General features: G+C 36.2%; 4 protein-coding genes across 6 annotated transcripts; 2 read left to right on the top strand and 2 right to left on the bottom strand.

The window, feature by feature from the left end:
- The first annotated feature begins 25 nt into the window (after nucleotides 1–25).
- On the top strand, nucleotides 26–9,383 carry LOC143465440 (uncharacterized). The gene is made up of 18 exons (XM_076963731.1): nucleotides 26–166; nucleotides 1,494–1,602; nucleotides 1,864–2,528; nucleotides 2,607–2,702; nucleotides 2,822–3,002; nucleotides 3,184–3,266; nucleotides 3,406–3,483; nucleotides 3,580–3,672; nucleotides 3,741–3,844; nucleotides 3,960–4,057; nucleotides 4,165–4,219; nucleotides 4,299–4,362; nucleotides 4,443–4,535; nucleotides 4,608–7,277; nucleotides 7,359–7,404; nucleotides 7,541–8,969; nucleotides 9,082–9,180; nucleotides 9,247–9,383. Exons 3-18 carry the CDS (start codon nucleotides 2,492–2,494, stop codon nucleotides 9,310–9,312), a joined length of 5,292 nt encoding a protein of 1,763 aa, XP_076819846.1. The 5' UTR covers nucleotides 26–166; nucleotides 1,494–1,602; nucleotides 1,864–2,491; the 3' UTR covers nucleotides 9,313–9,383.
- LOC143465443 (coiled-coil domain-containing protein 174-like) lies at nucleotides 9,304–12,697 on the bottom strand. The gene is made up of 11 exons (XM_076963734.1): nucleotides 12,550–12,697; nucleotides 11,759–11,879; nucleotides 11,575–11,653; nucleotides 11,453–11,513; nucleotides 11,177–11,249; nucleotides 11,007–11,109; nucleotides 10,826–10,937; nucleotides 10,607–10,749; nucleotides 10,372–10,500; nucleotides 10,000–10,093; nucleotides 9,304–9,936 (listed from the first exon to the last, which is right to left on the bottom strand). Exons 1-11 carry the CDS (start codon nucleotides 12,626–12,628, stop codon nucleotides 9,491–9,493), a joined length of 1,440 nt encoding a protein of 479 aa, XP_076819849.1. The 5' UTR covers nucleotides 12,629–12,697; the 3' UTR covers nucleotides 9,304–9,490.
- Nucleotides 12,698–14,941: 2,244 nt separating this feature from the next.
- On the top strand, nucleotides 14,942–17,454 carry LOC143465445 (uncharacterized). 3 transcript variants are annotated; one of them, XM_076963737.1, is made up of 6 exons: nucleotides 14,975–15,111; nucleotides 15,456–15,660; nucleotides 15,783–15,837; nucleotides 15,918–15,980; nucleotides 16,061–16,153; nucleotides 17,342–17,454. In XM_076963737.1, the coding sequence occupies exons 1-5, from the start codon at nucleotides 15,094–15,096 to the stop codon at nucleotides 16,107–16,109; spliced, it is 390 nt and encodes a 129-aa protein (XP_076819852.1). In that variant the 5' UTR covers nucleotides 14,975–15,093; the 3' UTR covers nucleotides 16,110–16,153; nucleotides 17,342–17,454. The 3 variants fall into 3 exon arrangements, with proteins under 3 accessions (XP_076819853.1, XP_076819852.1, XP_076819851.1); XM_076963736.1 differs by lacking the exon at nucleotides 17,342–17,454 and having other exon boundaries at nucleotides 16,061–16,247; XM_076963738.1 differs by lacking the exons at nucleotides 15,783–15,837; nucleotides 17,342–17,454 and having other exon boundaries at nucleotides 14,942–15,111; nucleotides 15,862–15,980; nucleotides 16,061–16,200.
- On the bottom strand, nucleotides 16,963–22,701 carry LOC143465442 (organic cation transporter protein-like). Its single transcript, XM_076963733.1, has 10 exons — nucleotides 22,130–22,701; nucleotides 20,719–20,798; nucleotides 20,322–20,564; nucleotides 19,658–19,812; nucleotides 19,205–19,376; nucleotides 18,942–19,086; nucleotides 18,451–18,784; nucleotides 18,244–18,352; nucleotides 17,773–17,903; nucleotides 16,963–17,676 (listed from the first exon to the last, which is right to left on the bottom strand). Exons 1-10 carry the CDS (start codon nucleotides 22,349–22,351, stop codon nucleotides 17,534–17,536), a joined length of 1,734 nt encoding a protein of 577 aa, XP_076819848.1. The 5' UTR covers nucleotides 22,352–22,701; the 3' UTR covers nucleotides 16,963–17,533.
- Between the last annotated feature and the right edge of the window lie 3,103 nt (nucleotides 22,702–25,804).

Here is a 25,804-nt window from a genome sequence, read left to right as displayed (position 1 = left end):
GTGAGTTTAAACAGGTTATAACTAAATATTAAATACAAGTATGAATAGAAACCTGTACCTGACTATTCGTTGCTTAGCTGGACTTTCTTTTGTATTATATGGATGTATGACAACGGATTATGTTGGGAAAAGGGCTTTCCCTGACATGCATAAGAAATTTGTTAAGGTATTTCTGTTGAGTAGGTGTTATGATGATCATAATTATGGCATTTAACGAATAGAAAAGAATCTTTGTAGAATGTTTGATCTTGGTAGTGTTTTTTATCTAAGCGTGCTTACAACCTTTACAATTAAGGCCAAGTGCTAATACTAAGCCAAAGAAAAGTTTTTCAGTAACTAGAAGTATATCGAACAAAGAATTTTTTGATAGATAGTTCGGCATAGAAACATTATAGGTGACATGCTGAAAGTTTTGTTTTATGGCGAATACCAGCATTGTGCTAAGCTATTGCATACAGCCAAGACTGAACTCAGTGAGGCAATACCATTTACACCTAGCGTTTATCTTAAATAGCGGCTTATATATATTAAATGCGAGTTAACTTCAGTCTAACTAAGTGCAAAATATTTATTCTGTTGTGCACTTAAGTACACATAAACTATACCTGGTTCTTGTTGCCAATACTCGTCGAGACATCTTACTCACACTTTATTCAAGAACTTTTGTTGTGCCCAAAGGTGTTACATTGTGACATCATAACTACCATCAAACATGTCATTGGCGGCAAATTTGCAATTTTTTGCGACACACTTTTTGCGCAATATTTGAGTGACCACTAATTACTATCGAAAAAATGAAAATATTTGTTTGGGACTCTTATGAACATTTTTTTTCTGAAATAAAGTTAATTTGTTTTAGCACATGTCTCTCACTTTTTTGTTTGTTTGGAAATCACATCCGCACATACATGCCTACCCATAAAAATTTTGGCAGGAAGGTACTGAATTGCCGTTCTCAATGGTGCCCAGTGGACGGTTTGGTTATATGTTTTGTTGTTTGCTTTATCTTAATTCTTGGCACTCTCATAATTTGTATATTTTATTGATATATTGTTTGTATTCATGCCAAACATTAAGCCACATTTTACCAGTTTTCTCTACATCTTACATTAAACTAAACAACAAGAGTGACTATAGCATGCAAAAAAGCAAACTGACTAAAAATTATTAGTTCCTTAACAATCAAGTTTTTAGAAACAATTGTAAAGTTTCAAGCTGAATCTTTGACTGCAAAGAAATTCAAATTTGACTAGCATTGTAACAATATCCCAAGACGTTAAAAGTCTTGGCTTGTAAAGTGAGAGTTTTACTTTGCTTGTCTGACCTATGTTAAGCAGAGAGGTTAGACCAACAAGGGCCATTTGTTGGGCAATTTGCCATATTGTTAGTGAAAAGTAACCAGAGTTAGCCATAGCGTAGTTAAGACTTGTATATTTTATTAATCTAATCACATTTTTGATGGCGATGTGTGTTAGATTTTCTTTTGTATTTAGATATACAGAGATGGAGATGCTGCTGAAAATATTCCTTGGAAACCTAAAGGTGTGGAAGTTACTGATGATGATCTTCGACAAACTATTGGCTACATGGTTTTAATTTCAGGTTGCTGCTTCGCTGTTTTAAGCATAAAAGATATTTGCTGTAAAAAAATTCTTGATTTGCATTCTCTTTTGCTTTTGTATTTATGCCGCGTTACGGATGATAACATTACTATGATTATGTACCTGTTGTTTTTGCCAATACATAATTCGGTAAAAAATGTTTGCATGTTTATTGTTGAGATAATACCAGTGTTATGCTTTTTTATTATTAATCTGTGTAACCATAATATCTTTTATTGTAACAATTTACTTTGACTTTCAGGTGCCCTTCTAATTCTGTTTAAACAGTTTCAACTACCCTGTTGGTTGCTGCTTTCGGTGGGAGTTTTGTCTGTCTATACACATTTCACAAAGAATGACCCATTGTACATGATTTTAGGTGGAATTTCCATCTGCATAACAATGTTTATTTTGCTCTTTGCAAAACCAGAGGAGATTCATGAAAAGACTGAATAATTTTCAAATATGTCTTACATTATAAATTTGCACGTACTACTACTATACTTACCACATTATGTTGTTTCTATGTATTCCAGACTACAGTCATTGTACAGTTTTTGAATTTAAGACATCGATTTGTGCCATTCTGCTTTAAAGTTGTTTACTGACTGCTTTTTGACTTATGATATAAATGATAGTTTTTTTAGTGTGTGAATGATGAAGATTGTGTTTACTTTACTGATTTTTTTAAAAGTTTTTGCCTCTTATTGTTGTCAAATACCCATTTTGTTATAATTATTTAACTTTATATTTTACACTGCCATTTCATACCATTACTTATTATATGTGTAACATCATTATTTTCTTTATCAACTTGTTACAAATCATACTTATACATTCCCAGACAATTTTTTATAATTAATGTCTATTTTACTTGATAATATTCGAATATGCTGCTTCATTCAGACGTGGCAAGATTGGTGCTTGGTAAGTAACCGCAATATTTTATGCAGTTTTATGTTAAACAATTTTGTGGTACACCTTAAAGGGAAAAAGATTTTGTAGGTTATCTTGCTGAAGAAAGCTGTCCTCTTACCTATCAGTCATTTGTCAATGAAAGTTCACACTTAAGAGGATTATGTGATGAAATGTTTGAACAAGGTAAAATAATATTTATAATGAAACAAAATTAGAAATAAAACATGTTTTCAAATTTTTCATCATAATTTTAATGGCTGTTTTGTTTGGAATGAAATTTGAACTGATTTTTTTTCCTTCAGGTGTAACTGAGTTTTCACCAATGACCGTCTTTGGAAAATCTTTGCGGATTATTCTCAATGAATATTATGTCATGAAAGATGCTGAAGCGCAGTATTTACGTTTGAAGCACAAGGCAAGGGGAAGAAATCAGAAATTTTTGCAAATGTGGGCAAAACTGGACGATGCTTTGGCTGCCATCAAGTCAGTTTGATTTAAAATGCACATGACTTTTGACTTGAACTTACTTGTTTGTACTTTGTGTAGTAAATTTCTGTTTTCTTATAGCATCAGGCTTATTTGAAATGTTACAGTGTTTGGTATCAGTGCATTTTTTAAAACATAAACAGACTAACAAATTGTTTATGGAACACAATGTTTTTAGGTCGTACCAGGTTGCCTCAATCTTGGATAGAAACCACATAAGTAAATTGCAGTGTCAGATCTGTGGCAGTGTTCTTTCAAAAGGTTTGTTTAGTGATTTTTATTAGCAAAATGTGAACAGAATGTAAGATTTGATCTCGCCTCGCCTTTGATTACAGTTTTCTATGTTATGATGGAAGCATTTTACATCAAAGAAATGCTTTCAATGTTTTTATTTCTGTAGATGGTTCTGTTGTTAAAGAAGCTGCACCTACCGACATGATATTCAATAAGCAAACTACTGTTCCTCGACTGATTGTTGGTTGGTATCAAGTACCAATATGCTTATGGAACTCAAAAAAACTAGTGATTTATTGATGGTAATTTTTTGTAAATTTTTTTCCACGATAATCTTCAGCGCCAACATCAGAAGCTGGAACATCTGCTAATATTAACAGCCCAGCTGTAAACTTAACTACCCTACCAATACACCCACAGGAAAAATCACCAGGTTGTTAGTGCTGTAATATCGTCTGCAAAAGCTTCATTATAAGGAATAATTTCCTTTTCAATTTATAGACTTGCAAAAAACTTCAGAGCATCAAAAGAAGAAAAAGAAAAAACCGAAACGGTTGAATGATCTGGAAAGGAAAGACAGGGATACTGAAGTTCTGGGTCATGATGTAAGCTAAGCGTTGTCGTATTTTTGTAAAGTTTTACTCAAAATATTCTTTGATTATCTTGGTTATATTTTTGGATAAGATTTTGTTTTGGTTAAAATCGTGTGTTACCTTCCAGGCCTCAGGGTTGTTGCTACAAAACATTCACAACTCTGATACAATGGCTGTAGTTGGTGCAACAATTATATCCCAGATGAAAAAGTGTGCACAAAACGAGTAAGTTATTCATTGGAATATGTAAACTGTAAATCATCTTTTGAAATGTTGTGAGTCGTTCCGTGAATGTTTTCAAAGTTATGCCTGAAGTTTATATCATGTCACAGACAGACAAGTTCTTCAACGCCATCATCAAGTAGAGTTAATTTGGACATTGACACGGTAAGGTTTCTGGATATTTTTTAGCTTTTGTCTGTTTTTCACACAAATCTGACAAATGTGCTTTACTTTGTACAAAAAGGATGTCACCAAATCCAATCAAGAATCAATTGTACAACTTACACTGGAATCATTGCTTCAGTCAGGTATGGTGCGATTCTTAAACACATTCACAATTAACATTTTGCTTGTTCGTGGAAAGAACATTTAATTTAAGCCTTTTCAGACCATTTAAGTGCAACAAGACAGCAACTAGAGTTTGGCAAAGAGCTTGAGGAATTGCTTGATTTTCATGAACCAGCTGAAACCGAAGACACTGGTAAGCATTTGAAGAAAACTGACAACATCCATCAAATATACAAGCACAATCCAATGCATGTCATTTTATCAGATGGCAAGAACCAGATAAAATCATCAACTGAAATAGAGGCAGTGGAGAGCGGCAATGGAGACCTTGTCCTTCTTGTAGATACTGCAAGCGATCAGGTGACAGAATCATCAAAGAACTTTGAACCGGATTCCGTGGTTACTGTAGAGGAAGCTGTGGACAATGAAATCAATGCAGTTGGTCAAAGGGCTACTTTGGAAAACGATAAACCTAATTTGAGCTTACAGCTTGATGAAGAAAAAGGTGATCACATGCTTCATTGCGACGACACTTTTTCAGCTGTTGCTGTTCCAACGCCACAAGAAATTGCAACAAATGAGCAGAGACCAGATTTGATTGAAACTGCTCCATCTCAAATGCCAATGTCTCCCGCTTCACATAAGGATCATGAAGAATTTAATGAAGTGGTTACACAATCACAACAGACTGAAAACACAACAAACGAACTGTCCGGAAAGCATACAAGAATTAAACCGTCTGAAACTGAAACTTTGGCCGCTGTGAATGAAATTTTATCTGCTTCTGGTTCAGAGCCTTTGCCAGATAACTGTGGTCAGCAGCCTACTTCACACTTCCCCGAAAGTGATTCACAAAATGAACATTTTTCAACAGATTATGATAACATTCAAGAACAAGAACACAATGCTTACAATGCTGAAACTCTTGCTGCAATTAATGGCATATTGCCACCATCTGAACTGCAAAACATAGCAAATGATACTGGCAATTATCTAATTGAAACATCAATATGCAACAATGGTGATAAACAAAGAAAAAACGCCAACGAGTCTAGCATCAGAGTAGATGTACTGGGTCTGAGCAAGGCTGTTGAACAAAAGAAAATCGATAATCCACAAGTTACTGATAAGACAGAAACTGCAGACAATGATATGGCCATGGAAGAAAACACACCAATAAAAACTCGGTCAATGATGGAATTGCAAGGCAGTCCTGCCAAATTTACACGTAGCCAAACAAGAATGTTAAAAGATAAACCTTTAAGATCTAAGAGCAAAACTCCGAAGATAAAGATGAAAAGTCAGAAGAGCAAAAAAAAATCTTCCGTGAAGACACTACCGAAAAATAAAATGACTAAAACAAAACCCTGCAGTGTTGTTATAAAAGAAAGTATTGTGTCAAACACAGCTACTTCAGTGAAAAATAGTCCAAGCTCTTCAAATACCTCTGCTGGTACTTCACCTGCTGATGTCTTGTCGGCTGTTAGTCTTCAACCAACCTTCCCTAGGAAAGTGAATTGTAGTCCACGCAAGTTAACTGTGCGGTATGGCCTGCGTTTGATAAGTGAGGATGGAGACTGTGATGTCAATGGCAAAGAACTCCAGCTACTGGAAGATCTGAAGTCGCCACTTCCTAGTAGTAGTCATCTTTTAAGCCATTCTGCTGAAACCTGTGATTTAGAAAAGCCAGGATCATGTGCGGGGCTTGACGACTTGTTGGTTGGTCCATCTGTGACAAAGGTTGAAAATGACTTGCTTGAATCGCAATCAGAGAATCTGTTGGAACTAACCAGCGTTACTAACAGTGCTCCCCCCGGCTTTGATGATGATGAACTTCCTGCAATCCTGGCAAGACGTTGCAAAGCTAAAACTAGTGTTGCTCCCATGTCATCGTCCTCTGCAAACCGTTCTTGTGATAAGGGATCATCTGTTAAAATGGCTGCATCCACTTGCTTAAATGACATGAATGAGCTTCTTGAAGTAGTTCCCGTATGTACTACACCCAGTGTGGATGGAGGCAAGGCAATATGTAATTCTGCGAGTACGATAAAAGTGCAGACTATATCTAGTGTTCCAAGTAAACCACTACCGAGTTTGTACAGTGTTTCAAAAAGTGATATATTAGTTGTTCCAGAAAATCAACCTGTGGAAATGGATAGCATTCTCGAGCAACTTGTTCAGCAAGCCAAAGCAGCACGTGAAAAGCATAATCCGCTAGTTGTAAAAGCTAAAACAAACCAACAATTCGGTCAGTGTGCTAACAATCTTTTACTAATGCCTTCTGTAACTTCTGCCTCTGTTACCACAACTACATCTGCATCATTTATATCTTGCACTTCTTCAAGTAACTCTGTGTCAACTGACAATCGTTTATCAACATGTATTCAAACCACCAGTAAAATTACAGCCTCCGAATCTGGCCTTAGTAATGGAAAGTCAGTAGACCCGCAAATATTTACAGACTTGTGCAATAAAACTGTGACGGGTGATAGTCTGACATCATTGCTCAATGAAACTTCACTAACACAGATGGTGGATGCTGCCCAGCTTGTTGACGATATGAAACAGGTTGATCCTGCAACATCACCAAAGCTACAATTTAAGACAATATCTCCTTCTGCAGGACTCTTTTCAGTTTTTGAATCAAACGAAGCAATTGATTCTGGTCATACTGTACCTGATACTACTCCTGTTGTTACCCAGACTTTAAGGGAATGGCTAAATAAGACCGATCTTTCCACAGATGAGAATTTTGATCAAAGGACAGAAGCTGTTTGCAGAAACCTTAACTTTCATACTCCCAATGTTACAAAAAAAATAAGGAAACCAAGATACAGGAAACTATTGCCTAAACCTGGAACAAGTGGTACATCTGGATCTGGTATTCACAGTTTCTGTGCACAACCTCTTCGGTTTGAGCAACAAGTAGCTGGCGGTGAGCATCATGATCATGTATTTCTTTTTGTTATCTATAAACCAACATTTCCATATAATCTTGTTGTTTTCTTTCAATCAGGTAGCATATTAAGACAAGTTAAGGCACAACCAACGCAATTAGAAAGGTATTTGACAATTTTCTTAAATTTGGTGGATGCCAACACTAATATTGTAGCAAATAGCAAAATTGCCCATTTTTTTGCACTGAGTTTAGAATTTGCACTGCACTAAATTTAAAATTGTTTTTATTTGTCCTTTAAGCTTTAGGATCCCCCTGTTATCTGGTGCTACAGTACCTTTGTCAGTGGCTAGGCCAGCAATGAATGTAATTAATTCACCGCAACCTTCCACATTTGTTGTATCTTGTCAAAACACTCTTTTGACTACTTCCCTGCCACAGCGGCTGAGTGTTAAAATATGCCCTGCTACACCATTATCACCGGTTGGAATTTCTTCAAGCCATCCATCATTGCCCTCAGTCTACAGCAGTACCCCTATAACATCCTTACAGAATTACACAAGTCAAGCACCAGAAAATATCGTATCTGAGATATCAAAGATCATATCTGAAGAGACTTTGCCAATTTCAAGTATGGACAATTTGGAAGCATTTGTTCAATCAACAAATGCAGTTGCATCATCACCATTCAAAACCTCAACTACAGCTATAAAAGTTGAAGGTCTCACACAGAAGAAAGATGACATCAACGGCAAGCCAGGTCGTGCCAAGCAAGATGCACTGCATGAAGACAGTTTGGAGGAATTCAGTTTGCAGATCTTAACATCTGACGAGGAAAGAGTTTCATCTGTTGTTTCTCCACAACCAGTGAGTCGAAAGAGAAAAGCAGCCAATGAGGAAACATCCCCCTACACAGATAAAGTTAAAAAACTTACAGAGGGCGATATAACTGCGATGTTAAACAAACTCCATGGGATTGAACCTGATACAAAATCAAAGAAACATGGCAAGACAAACAAACAAAAAAGTAAGAAACTGAAACGATCAACAAAAGATAATGAAGAATTAAGTGATGTAAAATTTTCTCCGGCAACAACAGAATCTGTGAAGTTCAAATCACCAAATAATATGACAATGTTGTCATCTCCATCAACGCAAGATGAATTTGTAAAACCTAGGCCCAAACAAGATACAACGCAAACATTGTCAACAGAAGAGACTGCTTCATCTGACTACACAAAAACTAAATTAAACCATACCACCACAAATGATACAACGGAGTTTGAAAGTGTCAATGACACTCCCAAAAAAAAGAAACGTAAGCACAAAAAGAAAATCAAAAAAGACAAATCTGATAAAAAGAATGGCACCAAGTCAAAATCTTCTTCAAAGAAACATGAAAATCAAGAAAAACGTCGCATTAGCTTAACTAGAATACCAATACCTGAATCAGAACTAGGTGGTTCGCCTCTTCATTTAAAGAGTCCATCTCCAGTACTTGTGTACAAAGACAGTCCTAACACATTAACGCTGGTAGCAGAGTCTTTGGTTGAATTATCTCAAAGTGGAGACGCCATGCCTGCTACAGAAATCACTCATGATGCTTCATTGGCAGAATATAAAAAATCGGTTTTTGAACCAACTGACTTTCGTGAAAAATCCATCAAATTAAGTCCAGATCAACATAGGAAGAGTGAATATCATCGCAATTCAAGTCATAATAAATTAGAGGTACGATGTATTTACCTGCTGTGTTTAGTATGTAAGATAATTTTAAACAATATTTGCTAAACTGTGTCTTTTAATGCAACATATGATATGATCGACCATAACTTTTATACAGAATGTGGCTTCACCTACCGGTACTTCTGTTAAAGTAACAGACAAGACTGAGTTGTTTAAGGAGAAACGGCATAAAAAATCACGTAAAAGTAAATCAAAGGTGGGTATTCTTTTTTCTGGTCATCTAGTTTTGAGGTGGTAAATCTTTTTATATTTTTTCTTACAGCACAAACCAATTAACTTGGAACATCTCGACATTGCAAAGGTTTTAGATCGCCTAAAATATGATTAATACAAAAAGTGTAATGTGTTTTTACTTCTCACTTTAAGTTTTCATTTCGTTTCCAAATTACAATATCAACATTTCTATTTTCTTGTGCACTTTCCATTTTAACTATAATAAAGTATATTATCATTGCAAATGATTTGATTATCACCGTTTTGTAAAAAAAATATTACTAGGTGAACACTCATTCATTCAATATCGAGTTTGTTTGTAAAATTGTGCTAGGTTTTGGTTTCAGTTTCATCGTAATTGGCTTGCTTGAAGGCACAAAAGGTTGCAGTTCTTCTTCGCTTTTCTTACTTGAAGATTGTATTGTCTTGTCAGCGGATATCTTTTTATCTATGGCAGGTTGATCGCTAGTAGTCCTTCTAATTGTGCTTATTAAATCATCAATTCTTTCATTATTGGTTAGGGATTTGCTTGAGGTTGAAATGTTTGGAGGGATTTCGATTTGCTGTTGTTTGGGAGGTAGGTCTGGATCTTCACTGGAGTTATAGGAGGCATCTTTCTTGCTTCTTTTTGGACCACTCCCATTGAAATAAAAAGATGGAGGGGCGAATTCATCTAGGCGTTCATCGTGAGGATCTTTCCAGCTTTTTGGCACTTTCATGGGTTGTGCAGGTTGCCACTCTGTTTAAATGAATTAGTCAAAAACGAAAGTGGATACCAATAGCATGATGAAAACCAAGTCACCTTTTCCGGCATCCCAGTCTCTCATCTTGCTTGCATTACTTCCAGCAGAAGTTTTAACTTCTTCGTCATCAGATTTTGCTACTTCTTTGACAACCTTGTTTGCATGAGACTTTTTACTATAGGTAGTCCGTTACTTATACTTGGTTTAAATAGTCGTACTAGTATCAGCTAAGCTATTTCCTACGCCTACACCATTGTTCAAGATTGGGTAAGTGATTTATAAAGATGGTAGGCTTTACTGATTGATAGCAAAGATTATATTAGCCAATGGGTAGGTACATTTTGAAACTTCTGTAACAAAGCATTAGGTACTTCAGTGACATAAGACTTGACACCAGCAATTTGCGTGGTGTACTGTAGCTGATTTCTTACCACTTCTTTTTCCTTTTCTGGTTCAACTTCAATTGGTTGTAGCAATGAACTTGGAACTTCTTTACCTTGCTTTTGCAGCTGTTTGACTCTCTTCTGTCTAACTTTTTCTAATCTTGTTGCAAGCATTTTCTACAAAAATATTCACATTTATGTGAACTTGAATTGATCACAAAATATTTCATTGATGGGAAAGTTAATCATAGGTAATGAATTGAACCAGATATGATGATGTCACCTTTTCTTTTTCTTTCTTAGCTTCATTTGCTTGCTTTTGCTTCTCGGTTTCCATCCTTAGTTGATCCAGCCTCTTTAGTTGTTCTTCCCTCTCCTCAGTCTTTCCAGAAAATGCAAAGTAACCAACACCCAGCTCTCTGTTCTCTGAAAATAAATGAAAGTAACACAGATGAGAATGTTTCATTGTCATCGTACCTTGTAATTTTTGAGGACAATTTACCTCTGAAACGTAAGTTTTCATAGTGGACTTCCTCCTGCTCATTCAGAACTTCATCTTCCCATTTCAACCTCTCTTCTTCCCTTCTCATGTCATCAGACATCAAAGTTCTTTGCTAAAGAAATGGTGCGCTTTGTTTAAAAAGTTCTTGTAAAAATTGGCAGTGTAAGAGTAAATAACATACCTTTGGTTGGTCCCCACTCAACTTTTCGTCGATCCTTTCAAGCCTGGGTAGATCTGTTTTTAAGCAAGTGCGTGTTCTGCCAAGACTATCAATGTATTCAACCCTTAAATGGACAGAAGAATAATCAAACTCATGAGAAAATAAAATCAAGCAGACTGAGTTACTCTTACCATTCGTCCTTGGCATCTTTTACGAATTGCTTTGCATTTGTCTTCACATTAACATCAGGATTGATGCTTTCTCCTGAACAAATTTTTGAAACAAATCTAAAAACCCTAACTGATCAAAACAATACTCATCCATAAATTTTTCCAACATCTTAAACGATTTCAGATTTTAAGTGAAATACAAACTTTTTTGTGTTGTTAATCATTCGCTTGATATACCATTGTTGTGTTACCGGTATGCAAAATGTTGTAAAAGTACTTAAACTGTAAAAGCTGTACCTTTCTCTCTTTTTTCCCGCCATGCTTCAATTGATTTCTGTTCAAAATCCACCAGGAACATCTGCATCATAAATAGTCAAATGAAAAAATTTCACTCCTCTGACAAAGAATCGCAAACCTACCTCCGACTCCTCACTATCAGGAATTATGTCACCAGAGGTCATTTTGTTATACATCTTAGACTTTGCTTCTAAAATTGCTCTAAAAAAATACAGGTCTCTATGCATAAGACTTCACTATAAAAACATTTTCTATTGTTTCAGAGCCCAGTAGTTGATCACAAACAGATTGATGAAATCAACTTACTGCACTTTGTTATACTTCTCATTTTCAATATCAGTAAGATCAGTAGGCCTCTTTTTTTCTTCTTTAACCTTAACCTTTTTCTCGGACTGTTTCTTCATCCATGATAAAGGTTTTCTCAAACCTTTGCATGGAAAAACAGAAGAAATAATATAAATAGATACAAGACAATCATTACAATAAGTATATATATGTTATATTTCAAGTCGAAATGTACTTAAGAAAAGCCTAGCTTGGAATCTTGAAAATACAGCTATTATAACTAATTCATCTGCAGGTTGCAATGTGCGAGCTAGGCAAGCATGCTGGCTGGATGTCAAAGAATGTGTTTCACTAGTCGGCATAAACGTTTTAGTTTGAGATTTTGTACTACAGTTTGTCTGCAATTAGTGTTGGCAGAGAAGGACACGTAATCTAACAACCAGAGATTGCTGCAAGCTTGATTCAATAGAATCGAATATTTATGTAAATAACCATATTTCTATTATTATCACCGTGAATCAGATAGAATAACATTATAAGAAATTAAAATGTACAACACTTAACAAAATGACCATTTCACTGTAAGTTGGTCACACAGCCCACAGTGGGAGGTTAGGAGAACTGGTATGCATAAGTTCAATTTAAGCTATTTCGGGTTAACTACATTAGATTGGACGGAAGATTTACTTTAATTTAACATGTTGTAAATTTAAGTCAAATTAGTAAGAAACCATAAAATATAGGCTAGCTTTGAACATGCAAGTTTTTCAGATGAAATAGTGACAGCCCACTTAATAACAGTACATACATACCTTTTTTGTCATCTACTCCAGATTTCTGCTGCTTAAATTCTTGCTCTTTTTTCAAGAGTTCAGACTTTAGGTTTAACATAATTTTGGTAAAAACAGCTGGGATGATGGCTAGAAAACAAGAAAAAATTTTGGACAAAAAGAATATAATGTGTAATCATAATGGAGCAAAGAAATTAAACATAGGCTAGGCAATAGGCATTTTTGATTGTCACACTGTATTATGAACACATAAAATAAAGATTGTTATGGTTTATCTTTGTCACTGCCGCTTTAGAGGTACTGTTCATGACTCATGTGAGACACTTTTCCTAACGGTCATAGGTTTTAATGCTCTGAATCCTTTTTTATGTTATTCGTGTCCCCCTTCATTTTACTGTTTTACAATGACCGGAATACACATATAGCCTACACTGCTCAAAGTGAAATATGGTACATTTTAGATTTTACTAGCCTATTGCTTTTCCTTAGAGAATTCAACCAGAATTCATGTATTTACAGTATTTGTCTATAGGTTCGTACTTTCGACGTGCTGGCACTAAAATTTATAGCTCACGTTTTCGCCTTGTAGGCCTTGCCACATTTTCCTGTCTTAGTTGCGGTATTGTAATTAATTATATCATCGCTGCAAATATGTTTGTGGCCAACTACGTCAGCACAATTTCTTGTCACTCATCAGAGTCATCACTAAGATGGAAATAAAATGAACATACAAAAGTGAAAAGAAAAAAGTTTTCCAAACAGGGGATTCTGCAAAAGTGGCACACGCCAGATGCCATGTTTCAAACAAGTCAGCTGCAGTTTACGTCCAAATTTTACATCCAAGCGGGAAAGTCCTGTGCCATTTTCGCATTGTTATGGCGCCTAAAACAATCTTCGAACATAACTGAAAATATTTTTAATTCCTTACACCTAAAGATGGATAATGCATAAAACAAAATAACAAGCTACGTTACGTAATTGCGTTTATCCAGGTTTAACCCATGGTGCCAAATAGAAATTTTTTTGGCGTTTTTTTTATTGTATTATTGTATTGTTTATCTTTCGCCATTAACTGTGCGGAGCGTAAGCTACAATGCTAACCATTGTAGACGTAGCACAACAAAAACACATGCTCACAAACAGTTAATGAGCAAGAAAAAGGGGCAAAGCCCAAGAGCTTAAAACATGCAAGATACCAATAATGCAATTGTGCTATAAGATGGTAGGTTAGCATGGCCACCAAACCCACGAAGGCAGACATTTAGTACAGGCTACCAGTATTTCGGTACTGCACCGACACACTAAAATGTTTGCAACTAGGCCTATAAGTTACTTTGAAACACACTTCAGTAGAATATTAAATATTGCATCTATCATGATGATTGTCAGCTAGTGATAGTAAGCGTTCCGGACTGCTGAGTAATTGAGTTTGCAGCTTCTGTCCCTATCATTAAGTACGAACATGCACCTTATGCTGTCAAGTTCAAAGTGCGTCATTAACGTTTATGAAAAACAATATTGGCTTCTTCCGTGCCTAACTTTGCAATTTGGGCGACGTCTCTCTCACCGACTGCCAGTTACCCATTGTGGAATGCATGGCAGCTACACAAACAAGATTTATAAAGACTATGCTTGCTGCAACCGAATGTTTCACATGTAGACAATACTTCTTGAAAACATAGCCCACAGTTTCTGCATTTTGCCTACCAAAAGGCTGTCACTAGTTTGCAGGAACAGATAATGCGTTCGAAACTATTATTTGCAGTTCCTTGTTAAGCTAGCTTGAATATTATTCCACAGTTCCATAAAATACTGGTATCAATCTAAATCTTCCTTCCAGCAGTTTTAATCTAGCTTCAGTTAAACCCTAAATAATTAATATAATTTTTTTCATACCCCTTTTAATCTAACCGCCTTTTTTGACAATGGGCTGCATAACGTACTTGCAGTGATATTGATTCTTTAAACAAAAATATGGTACAGCAAAAGTGGCATTAACATAAATGGTCAGGTGGCATATGTTACTGAGAACTCACAATTTTTTCTATTGTTTGCGTTTTGTATTGTCTGTGGTTAAGGAACGAAAAATAAAATGCTGCTGATTGCAGTGTGATAAAATTAAATAAATTTCCATTAGCAAACAATGAGAGGGAAAAGGCAGCAACGCCCAAAGGCTTCAATTGTGCAAAGTATAATCTGCAATACTGTATTGTAAGTTATGAATCATGGCATAGTATCATAAATTGTTTGACTGAGACGGCTCTTAAGACCAGGTATTCTCAACTTTTGTGCAATCATATGCAGTATGTTTATATATACATTAGAATGTATTCTTTTTAGCTTTAATTTCAGATATGGGCTTCCCAACTGATTCAAATTACACTATAATATCTAACTGACTTGGTAGTGATGTCACTTTCAAATGACTATGTACATACTTTTACTTAACCCCTCACTGCTTGCAGGTTAAATTTTATTGTTGTTACTGTTAGACAAAAATATCTATAGCACAAGAATTTGCCTGTATGTTTACTGCAAATGGAAACTTGACCAACATGTCAAGAAATGGGAAAATTAAAAGGAGTAAGTACGTCTACTATAATTTACTACTATTTTGTCATTGCTGACTGACATCTTGCATAAATTTTTGTCATGTTTGGCCAGTCAATTATCAAGCTGTCGTAAAGCAAATGAGAAGAAAATACCAAGGTGTGGTTACTTGTTTGTTTTTTACACTTTTTATGTAACGCCTTTTTAAAAAGAATACCTAATAAGATAGCAATTAGTTTTTTGTCATACCAGTTTCAAGCGTTAATACCAAGAAATTGTTAATCTAAATCAGGGTAGTCCTGTTATTTTTTCTACATGGGGCAGCAATAATAGTGATTACAGTTAATGAATATATTGATATATTTCGCATTGCATAGACAACTACAAAAGCTAAGTTTCGATATTGGGTAAAAGAACCCAAAAAAAGAAAACGACCCGTTTCCCTCTTTTGCAAACCATTTGGTCCAGCGTTGAAACCCAATGCAAACAGTCACATAGTTACAGGAGGTTCTATGGGAGGTGATCTAACTGCTACAAGTCCTAAAATACGAAGCACTAGTAATGTTACCAGTTCTTTTGGAGGTGAATGAAAAAAAATAATATGAGGAGATTTCCAGTGTATTTGACATTTTTATGCAATATTTTTGCAATATCGTTCCGTGAATGTTTTCAAAGTTATGCCTGAAATTTTTATCATGTCACAGACAGACAAGTACTTCAACGCCATCATCAAGTAGAGTTAATTTGGACATTGACACAGTAAGGTTTCTGGATTTTTTTTAGCTTTTGTCTGTTTTTCACACAAATCTGACAAATGTGCTTTACTTTGTACAAAAAAGATGTCACCAAATCCAATCAAGAATCAATTGTACAACTCACACTGGAATCATTGCTTCAGTCAGGTATGGTGCGATTCTTAAACAAATTCACAATTCACATTTTGCTTGTTCGTGGAAAGAACATTTAATTTAAGCCTTTTTAGACCATTTAAGTGCAGCAAGACACCAACTAGAGTTCAGCAAAGAGCTTGAGGAATTGCTTGATTTTCATGAACCAGCTGAAACCGAAGACACTGGTAAGCATTTGAAGAAAACTGACAACATCCATCAAATATACAAGCACAATCCAATGCATGTCCCAGCAATGAGGAAGCCCGGATACGACGAACAAGCTAGATTTGACCGATGATAGTAAAAATGCTGTGCCAGCTTGTGGACACAAATGTTTTCGTCCCAATCGAGATTTTGTGCATCCCGATTGAATGAAAACTAACAATAGAAAGCAAAGAAAGATTCGGCAGTCAACGTTCAAAAGGAGTGTGCTAATCTGTGTATAGCTGCTGAACTAGATTATGTAAGCAATGCTAAATAGACTAAAGAAAAAGAAATAGCAAGAGGCATTACTCATACCTTGCCCAAGGACTTAAAAACGGTAGCGCTACTGCGTAGCCTATTAAACACGACCCGCATTATTGCAAATCCAGGACTCTAACCACCCGTTTAACGAGTCAACAAGTAGTTACTTGGTTATATGTTTTTGCTGCCTTGTTCTCAACACCAGCGTTGTGCATCGTGCAGAGCTTGCGCAATTATTATCTTTATCTTCACACTGAGGAAAGTTTTTGCTCAACTTAAACACGGCTTGGTATATATATAATAATCATCATCAGATAATTTGGAATTACCACAAACCATGTCATATCGCATGTTTTTTAATTCATTGAACACTATACCAACTGATCATTTTATTCTTACACAAACACATATTAAGAAAGTTTTCACAGTATTCAAGGAGACTTTGCTTCATCCGGTTTAAACTAAGAAAAAGGAAGAACTTTAATTCGCGGTACAGAGGATTTACCAATTAACTAACATGACATGTCTCCGCCGGAAAGAAACATGTTATTTTTAATAACATAAAAAAGTTGCAAATATGTGCATAAAATTTTTAATATAACAGCTGTGTTAATAAATGAAAGTAAACCAAAGTTTCTATGTTCTTGCAAGATTCTGCAGCGGAAAACAAACCACAAGCAACCAGTGGTTAAAGAATCAGTAGCAATCAACTGATAACACAAAAATCTTAATCTACTTCCGCCCAATGGTGATAAACGTTTAGAGCACTGATACTTAATTATCAAACAAGTCTAATCAACAACCATGCATGTTGTAATTTTGCATGACAGATTGAATGCAGACTGCACATACCAGATACAAATATAAAAAGTTATTCTTAATGTAACATACACACCATAAATTTTTAGGGTGAACCAGACAAGTCCAACAACCTCAACAAAAAGCAAAACAAAGCTAAATGGGACGGAAGTTAGCAAAAAATATTTCAAGAGCAAAACATATTTCTACATGCAACATAAGACAAGGACGGCAAAACCACGATTGAGGTGTTTTATAGCAGATGATGACAATCCTACCAGTCTTAAGCCACCATCAAAGTGTCACGAGCAACTTTTGCGTAACGACTCCGGGACGAACTGCTTCGCTAAGGTGATGCTTCTATGCTTGTACATTTGCTCGGTATCGTGCGTAGTATCAGGCAAAGGAAGGCCCTTTGTTTCTGGTAGTAGAAGTATTGAAACACCTGCAAAATCTCTATTACTTAATATGCGTTGACGTGAGTGAACGTAACCGCAATGCTGCATTTATTGGCAGATCAAGTCGGCAGATGACAAATTACCTGCAAGAGCGGCGATGAAACCGAACACAATAAAGGGTAAATTTTGGCTGATATCACCGAGCATTATTATCAACAGTGATACCATACCACCAATGCGGGCCCATCCGCTGCATATTCCGACACCATTTCCTCTGCAGAACAAAAAACGTAGTTATTATACTGTATACTAGACTTCAAGCAAGAAACGCAAGGCAGGTGAAAGACGTTGTTTTTATTGATGAACTAATTCTTTCATTCCAGTTCAGCTGACATTTCACTTAACAAAATCTGTGCAGAAGTTTTTGGTCGCAGGATGATCTTAAGTTATCGCACAAACGACAGTTGGAATATTAAGGTTTGATTCTATCGACTTAAACCCTATTTCTTCTTTTATCGTTTTCCGAACGCAAATTATATGCATTAAACGGCCGGTGCATAATCATAATATTTCTCAAGATGTTGCTATGTTAGTATATTCTTGCAAATCGTTACCTGAGCGGGGTTGGATAAAGTTCTGCTGTGTACAAGTAGATGCAACTAAACGAGGCTGTGGTTCCAAATTTTCCGATTAAAACCAACATTACGTTGATGGTTGGTTCACCTTGAAACAGAAACGGACAGATGAAAATTTAGGGCAACATTATTCAATGCAGTATACACACTTCATAAACTTTTACTTTCACAATTGAAGCAACATACTGTTTGGTGTGAACATCATACACAACAGACAAATTCCAGCAATGACGTTGCAGATGCAAATGGTTGGCCTCCTCCCCCAGGCTTTGATTACAGCAACCGCGCCCAAGTTTGCCGGAATTTCCACCAGTGCAATGAGGAAAAAATTAAGAAAAGGATTGCCGTTCAATGAGCCAGTGTTAAGAGTAAGACCGTAATAAATGCATGTCACCGCAAACCAATTGTAGAATAATATCATGGACATAACACGCAAAGTTGGGTTTCGAAATATGTCCAATGTGGAAGAAGGTACCCTTGTTGCTTTGCTTTTATCTGATTCTTGGATGGTTAAATTTTCCTGCAACACAATGCAGACAACAGTTTTAAATTGCTTACATACTATAAATAAACAAATTGTCCCATTTGAAACATCATTCCCACAAACTATTATGTACACAAAGTTATCACCAGGCAACCAAGCATTACTAGAATCTGATAAATTCTTGATTAAATACCTGACCAAGAACTTCATTATCCTTAAACTGATCAAAAAATTCTGATAAATTCGTTTTATTGACAGTTGCCATTCGGTTCAGGCTTCTTAGAGCAGCCTGTGATTTGCCTTTTGAAAGTAGCCAACGTGGAGACTCATCCGAAAACCTATAAACAATGTATGTTTGATACTGTGTACTAGCACACCTAACACACCTATCACTGTGCTATATCTAACGGTATCATGGAAACCCCAAGTGTACACAAATGTTGTGGGATTGCATACCACATATAAAAAGGTACAAAAGCAATAATAGGGATGGAGAGAATCAAATTGAGGTAAAACCAACGTCTTTCTAAGTATGCAAACAGAGCAAGAAACATAAAAGCAATGGAAAATGAGCTTTGTAACATCTGATTCACCAATACGCGATGACGAACACTGGTAATCTCAGTTGCTGAAAATAAAAAACATTCATAAATAAATTGTTTTTGCGTAAACGGAAAAAAACGAACTTATAGTGACATCAATTAACATACACATGACATGAGTAACAAATTGAAAGGATTGTTTGTTATTGTTTATTGTATTATATGATTATCACAATCAATGGTCCACAGCTATTTTTATTCAGATCCACAAAGGTTATTATTTCTCATTATTAGCAAACATCTTGACAACTACATATGCTGGTGTTATTTCAATCACGCTGTCCTTAGAATCAACTAATTTCTTTACCATAAACAACGCCGCTTACACAAAGGCCAATAGCACCTACTCCAACCATCATTCGGATTAACAGGAAAATCCAAAATATTTTCACAAATGAAGTGAGGAGTGCAAATACTGTGAGAATGATCAATGACATAGAGAAGCAAGTTCTTCTACCCCATCTAAATAAAGCTGTATGATAAGAATATTCCAATGACTGCATGCTGCAAATAGGAATGTGCTGAATCGAACACAAATCCAAATCTTGCAAGCAAATTTAGGCAAAATCTTTACAAGAAATAAGAAACAAACTGCAAAATGCTAATGTTTTCGTTTGTATCTCGTAAACAACCGTAAAGATAAGGGCAAGAATTTCTAGTAGATTTGTGTATCTAAGCAGAAAAAAACAGGTTGATTTCTTTTACTCAAGGTAAAAAATTTAAGTATGATTCACTTGCTTGTCAGATACTTTGACAAGTTGAACTGGATAGAGCTGGCAGGTTCAGATTATATTCTGCTTAAGGTTAACAAATATCAAAATGTGCTATGGCATTCATAATTTCATAAATCCACAGCTCTTTACACTTGGCAGATCCCTAACTACCATTAGTACGTGCTAGCAAATTGCTGCTCCATGCACACATACAATGCAGGGTTTCTTGGATAAAAACTGATGAAGTAAGCTATATACCTGTCTGATCCTATACCACAGAGCAAAGCACCAAGTAACACTCCAAACATGAGCAACAGTTGTGGCAGTTTTGTCATCCATTTCTTCTCACAGACAAGATTCAAGTCAGTAACAAGTGTTGAGGTAAACATAGAATTATCATAAGACCATTTTGTGCAAGATTCTTCAGTGAGGTTGTCTCCAGTAACATTGCCACTCTCCCAATATGTACAACTAACGTTAAACAAGGAGGATTTTGTATATCTAGAAAAAAACATCCATCAATAGTTAATTAATTTATAGTATAACCATCTCTACTTGTAGGTTTATACAATAATCAGAAACATATCAAATGCAGCAACAAATCATAACTACACATACATGAAGATAGGTGATAGTTGTCAGCTGTAAAACCAACCTTAAACACACAGACAGTTTGTCATCCTCCACTGGTCCAGTTAAGCTTGCTTGATTACTGGTCCAATTAAAATCGCAAGTCTAAAGAATGAATATATACCAGAAATCAACAATTTAATAGCTAAATAACATAAATGTGTATTAAATATTATACCAATCTTAATTTAAATACAAAAATGCAGCTTATGTTTCATTTACATACAGGGTTTTCGCTCTACCTTAATGAAATGTTATGTGTATATTCTAATGTATAATGAATGTGTTATATCTAGTCCATCCTGATTCCAAGCATTTAACCATTTAATCTTCGTATGGACAAGACATCAATTTGCAATACAATCATGAAACAATCATAATTATAAAAGTTCTATATGTACAAAACAGTTTTGAGGGCCATATGGTACTACTGCAGCACTACCAGGCACTAGAAATGGGTTGATTTTAACCCTAATTCAAGTAGGTTTGTCAAATATCCCAAGTAAAAGATTCAGGCGAACACAAATTGACCAACTAAAAATGATAAACCCTTATACAACATTAACCACAAGTAAATCTATATTTTGAAACAATACAAATTGTTAGCAAATGTATCCATGTCATAGAGAAAATTGGGCAACATATTGATAAACATTTATCGTTTATCATCAATAGATTGTGGATTGACAAGAAGATATTCGCATGAACGCAAATAATTTTCTTTATGGCACAACCCTATATCAGGCGCCACTATTCAGTGCCGGTGTTAGAAAGTGCAGGTTCAATTGGATTTCTGTATATCAGTAGTTCCCAACCTTGTTTGGTTTGCGGCAACCTTTTTCAGTGAAAAACACTTTGCTGCACGAAATATTCCTTGTACCCTTTTGGAAAACGTAAGTTGTTACTTGATCTTAGATTTTCGACACATGACTTTATGCACTATAATTTATATGACGACAGCCAGTTCGAGTGGAAAAAGTTCAGTGTAATGGGAGCCCAGTGAAATGCAATCAATCCAATCAGGTAAAGGTTAGCACTGACAATACACACAAATATTTGATCCTAAGTTTACAGTAGATGACAACTACGGCCTAGTACAGATGTGAAGAACCAAATGACGTCACAATTCAGGTTGTGGGGATCTAGTGTATAAATGCATCACGCAGTTGTGCACTTCTGCACTAGACCCGACAACTCATATTAAAACATGGGACTAATTAAATTGACTGTCAAAATAACAATCAAAAACCTCTTTAAGCATATAGTATGAACTTATAAATTTACTTAATTCATGATTTTATACACATATATAGCACTTTTCTATACTGTTAAGAATTAACAATACAGTCTTGCCAGAAACAGTGCATAAAATTCAAAAGTATAAAGGAATACAAGTTTATACTAATGTCTTGTTTTGACGTTATACTTTTACACACCTCTTCAACATAAACTTTTAGATCATCAGCAATTGCACACTGATGTGGAACATCAGCAACAAGAAAGACTGCACTAGCAATATTCATGGCGCCCCAAATAATAATCACAAACATTACTGCATACAGACGAAGAGTGAAGGCCCCGCACCATCCAATATGCTCCATGACATCATCAAACTGACCATCAATAAGTTTCAGTTTTTCTTTGCTTATTTCATTCATTATCTGTTTAACTTGTTGCTTCCACTCTAGACCAATCTTTTAACCTACTAAAGTGGATCAGCAGTTCCAGGCAGCTCTATTTTAAATGCAAATGATTACATTCATAAACCTTATCTTTCAAGACTAGCGTTCATTTCGTCTTAGGCTAGGCTATAACTGCTGAATTATTGCCAAAGTGAAAGACTTACTAAGGTATACAGGCACAGGTTAAAGCCTGTTTAACAGTTCACACTTTTACACTCATTCATTTACTGCACCGGTAATAACCTGACATCAGATATTTTATACATTCTTAATACTACACTAACCTTCTTAAAACAGAACATCAAAAAAAAAAGGTTTCAGTACAAACTTAACATCGCTGTCTGGAATGTGGACTTTGTACCATACTCAAATGATTACACCGCCCACCACAAACCACATGGACATGCCCATATTAACATCAGCGGTCTGAGTCTGTGCGGTAGAGTCGGCATATGGATAAAAGACGCGACTGCGCATAGCGATAGCACTAGTCACATTTTGACCGTAATAAGAGTATGTTGATTGAGCTGATTTACCCTCACATGGAACGCCAACGCCGCAGAAATGGCAAAGTGTTAAACTGTATCGCAACTTTGCAAATTATGTTTTCTTTTCATACTTTGATTGGAAGTTTTTCAAACGTAATTTGATAGATTCCAATCAGGAAACAACAAGCCAAACGTCAAAGCCGGCATTCAAACGGATTTTTCTGTGATTGCCGTTGCACGATTCATACGCCAATTTTTAAAATGGTTTTGCAACATTTACAGTTACACCACAGTTTTACAAACTTGATTTTTTTTAAATCAAACCACGACATTTTAGGTCTGATCAAAGAGATTTAACCTTTGTCCTACTGCATAATTATACACCGCTAAAAGGCGGCATGGGTACAATTGTACCCACATACATTTTATATTGAAATTCCCAAATTAGTTATACTTTTTGTACGGTGTGCCGTATTTAATGGTCCGAATGTTTAAATACTGTGCTCTACAGAAGTATCACACGGGTTGTTAGGCCACGTAGACACCGGACAACGCTATATGATATGTTATCTTTGTGACCTCGATTATACTCAGAAAAACAGCTCATTATGCCCCTGTCCTCAACTCCCATAAATTTCCGCTGATATTGCATGGCATTTCACCGATTCGAAATTTAGCATAGATTCTTTAGCATTTATTGGCATCCTTATTGTTGCTGGTGTACGCAGAAATAACAAAGATAATCTGGAAGATATGTGGAAAGTAGAGGCTTTGCCTCTTGTACGTGCAGCTATGTTTCGAGATCGCTTCAAGATGATGCTCAGATTTATTAGATTTGACAACGAAAATACCTGTGCAGAGCATGTGTAAAAAGATAAAGCTGCACCAATACGAGATATTTGGCTCATGCTGAATAAAAATTTGGAGAGAGCCTACAAACCACATGAATGCATCACCATAGATGAACAATTGTTTCCATATCGAGGACATACTAAATTTACACAGTATATAATTATATACCATCAAAACCGGCTAAATATGGCATCAAGGATTTCTGGGCTCATGATGCATCAAACTCCCACCCGCTACATGGTCAGATTTATACTGGTAAACCAGTAGAAATAGTAGATGGTCCCAGACAAGTAAATATTGGTGAGCGAGCAGTTCCGAACCTGGCTTGTTTGTATAAAGGCTCTGGAAGAAATGTCACCACCGATACTTTCTTTACAGGCACAGCTAGCTATGTAATGATCACATGGGACATGACTTTAGTTGGAACAGTCAGAAAAAACAAAAGGCTTTTGCCTAGCAACATGCAGCCTGCCAAGAAAAGGGCTGTTTACTCGACCAATTTCGTCTACCATCAAGATGCAAGAGTCTGTTCATATGTGCCAAAGAAAAAAAAATCGGTTGTGCTCTTCTATCATCCATGCACATGACTGGAGAAGACGAAGCGACGCAATCAAGCAAACCCTAGATAATCAAGTCTTATGTCAAAACCAAAGGTGGGTTGGACACGATGGACAAAATGCTGGGTGAGTGAAGTGTAAACGACGGACATTGCGTTGGCCATTGGCGTTTTTATGATCGACTTCACTGGCTTAGCGTCGTTTATCATCTACAGGGATCACAACCAAGAGTTCTAGAAAAGGACCAACGGAGAGAGTTTCTGAAAGATCTTGCGAAACAGCTATGTATGCCTTCAGGGGAAGCTCGCTCCGCCAACCGGATGGTGATGAGAAACCGTTTCCTTCGAGCTGCAGTGGAAATGGTTTTAGAACGGCACACTGCGACACCGCCAGAAGGCGAACTAACTCCAGCAACTAACTCCAAAGAACCCCATGGAAGTAATGGAGCTACAACGATTGTTGGAAATTGCTATGTGGCAGTCACCAGAAACGAAAACGACGAAAGACCAGGAAAAGCTGCGTGGTTTGCGTTCAGCCTGTTTGCGACGAACACTCAGTAACAAAAACAAAGTGCATTACTTGTGAAACGGACTAAAACCACCTCGATTAAGTTTTCTTTCATATTTCTGTACCAAATAAATCATTTCTGTAATCTTTTTCACTCAACATTCGAAAAATTGTCTTTGTGTTATGTATTCCGGCGTCATTTCGATACAAAATGTGTAAGGGTACAATTGTACCCATGCCGCCTCTTAAGGGTGTAAAAACAACTCGATCCTCTATCTCGGTAACGTGTAAAGATTTTTTGCCGAAATTTACTCTGCATAATCTAACACAAAGATGTAGAGATGTCAGGAAATCTCAGGTCCCTCAGGTTTCTAGAAAAAAGACTGCCTTAATCTAAAATTGGAAAGGTTACAATTGTACCCATGCAGTAGGACAAAGGTTAAACACGCTTGATTAGACAAACATAAACAAATTGCTGAGCCAACTGTGTTTGCAGCCAATTGCTTTTGCACCTTCAATATAATGTGTTGCATAGTAGATTTTGAATAAATTATCTCAAAAATATAAAAAACGATTCCATAATGATTTGACATAATTTGGTTTGTGGCTCGAATCATATCAACCGAGATTTCCATGTTAACATGAATCAAGTCTATAGTCTTTTAAGCACCAAAACACAAGTCAAGTTTTTCCAAAAACCTGACTCGAGTTAGACTCAGAAATGTAAAGATGGAAAGATTCGAGTCTTTCCATCTCTGCTTAAGGGAAGGATATATATATAGCCTACTGCAGGCATGCACAACATACGGCCCGCGGGCCGCATGCGGCCCACGAGATATTCCGTGATTTCGCTCATTCAGGCATTTTCTCCACGGTTACAGTTAGATAATCAACGAATCCGATGCTTTACCGCCGCTAAGCGTTAAAAACAACTAGATACTGTAGTGCGAGAGGCAACCGTCTCTTGACAGTAACCATCTTCTCAACGATATCTCTTATTCAACGGTTAATCGGTCACATTATAT

The sequence above is a fragment of the Clavelina lepadiformis genome, chromosome 7, assembly GCF_947623445.1.
Source record: "Clavelina lepadiformis chromosome 7, kaClaLepa1.1, whole genome shotgun sequence".
Lineage (NCBI taxonomy): Eukaryota > Metazoa > Chordata > Ascidiacea > Aplousobranchia > Clavelinidae > Clavelina > Clavelina lepadiformis.
Note: the sequence above shows the minus strand (reverse complement) of the source record. Positions and strands in the feature narration are given on the sequence as shown.

Bases quoted from the DNA above. Each gene is read 5' to 3' on its own strand.
- LOC143465442 (XM_076963733.1), bottom strand. From the start codon at position 22,351: ATGAATGAAATAAGCAAAGAAAAACTGAAACTTATTGATGGTCAGTTT. The intron at 20,799-22,129 runs GTGTGTAAAAGT...TTCATTCTTTAG, and splicing joins TAAAAGTTTATGTTGAAGAG to ACTTGCGATTTTAATTGGAC. The intron at 17,904-18,243 runs GTAACGATTTGC...TTTGTTCTGCAG, and splicing joins CTTTATCCAACCCCGCTCAG to AGGAAATGGTGTCGGAATAT.
- LOC143465443 (XM_076963734.1), bottom strand. From the start codon at position 12,628: ATGTTAAACCTAAAGTCTGAACTCTTGAAAAAAGAGCAAGAATTTAAG. The intron at 11,654-11,758 runs GTAAGTTGATTT...GTATTTTTTTAG, and splicing joins GAGAAGTATAACAAAGTGCA to AGCAATTTTAGAAGCAAAGT. The intron at 10,094-10,371 runs GTAAGAAATCAG...CATGCAAACAAG, and splicing joins CAGAAAAGGAAAAAGAAGTG to GTTGTCAAAGAAGTAGCAAA.
- LOC143465445 (XM_076963737.1), top strand. The intron at 15,661-15,782 runs GTGAATGAAAAA...ATCATGTCACAG, and splicing joins TGTTACCAGTTCTTTTGGAG to ACAGACAAGTACTTCAACGC. The intron at 15,981-16,060 runs GTATGGTGCGAT...AAGCCTTTTTAG, and splicing joins GGAATCATTGCTTCAGTCAG to ACCATTTAAGTGCAGCAAGA.
- LOC143465440 (XM_076963731.1), top strand. From the start codon at position 2,492: ATGCTGCTTCATTCAGACGTGGCAAGATTGGTGCTTG. The intron at 3,673-3,740 runs GTTGTTAGTGCT...TTCAATTTATAG, and splicing joins CCCACAGGAAAAATCACCAG to ACTTGCAAAAAACTTCAGAG. The intron at 7,405-7,540 runs GTATTTGACAAT...TTGTCCTTTAAG, and splicing joins CAACCAACGCAATTAGAAAG to CTTTAGGATCCCCCTGTTAT.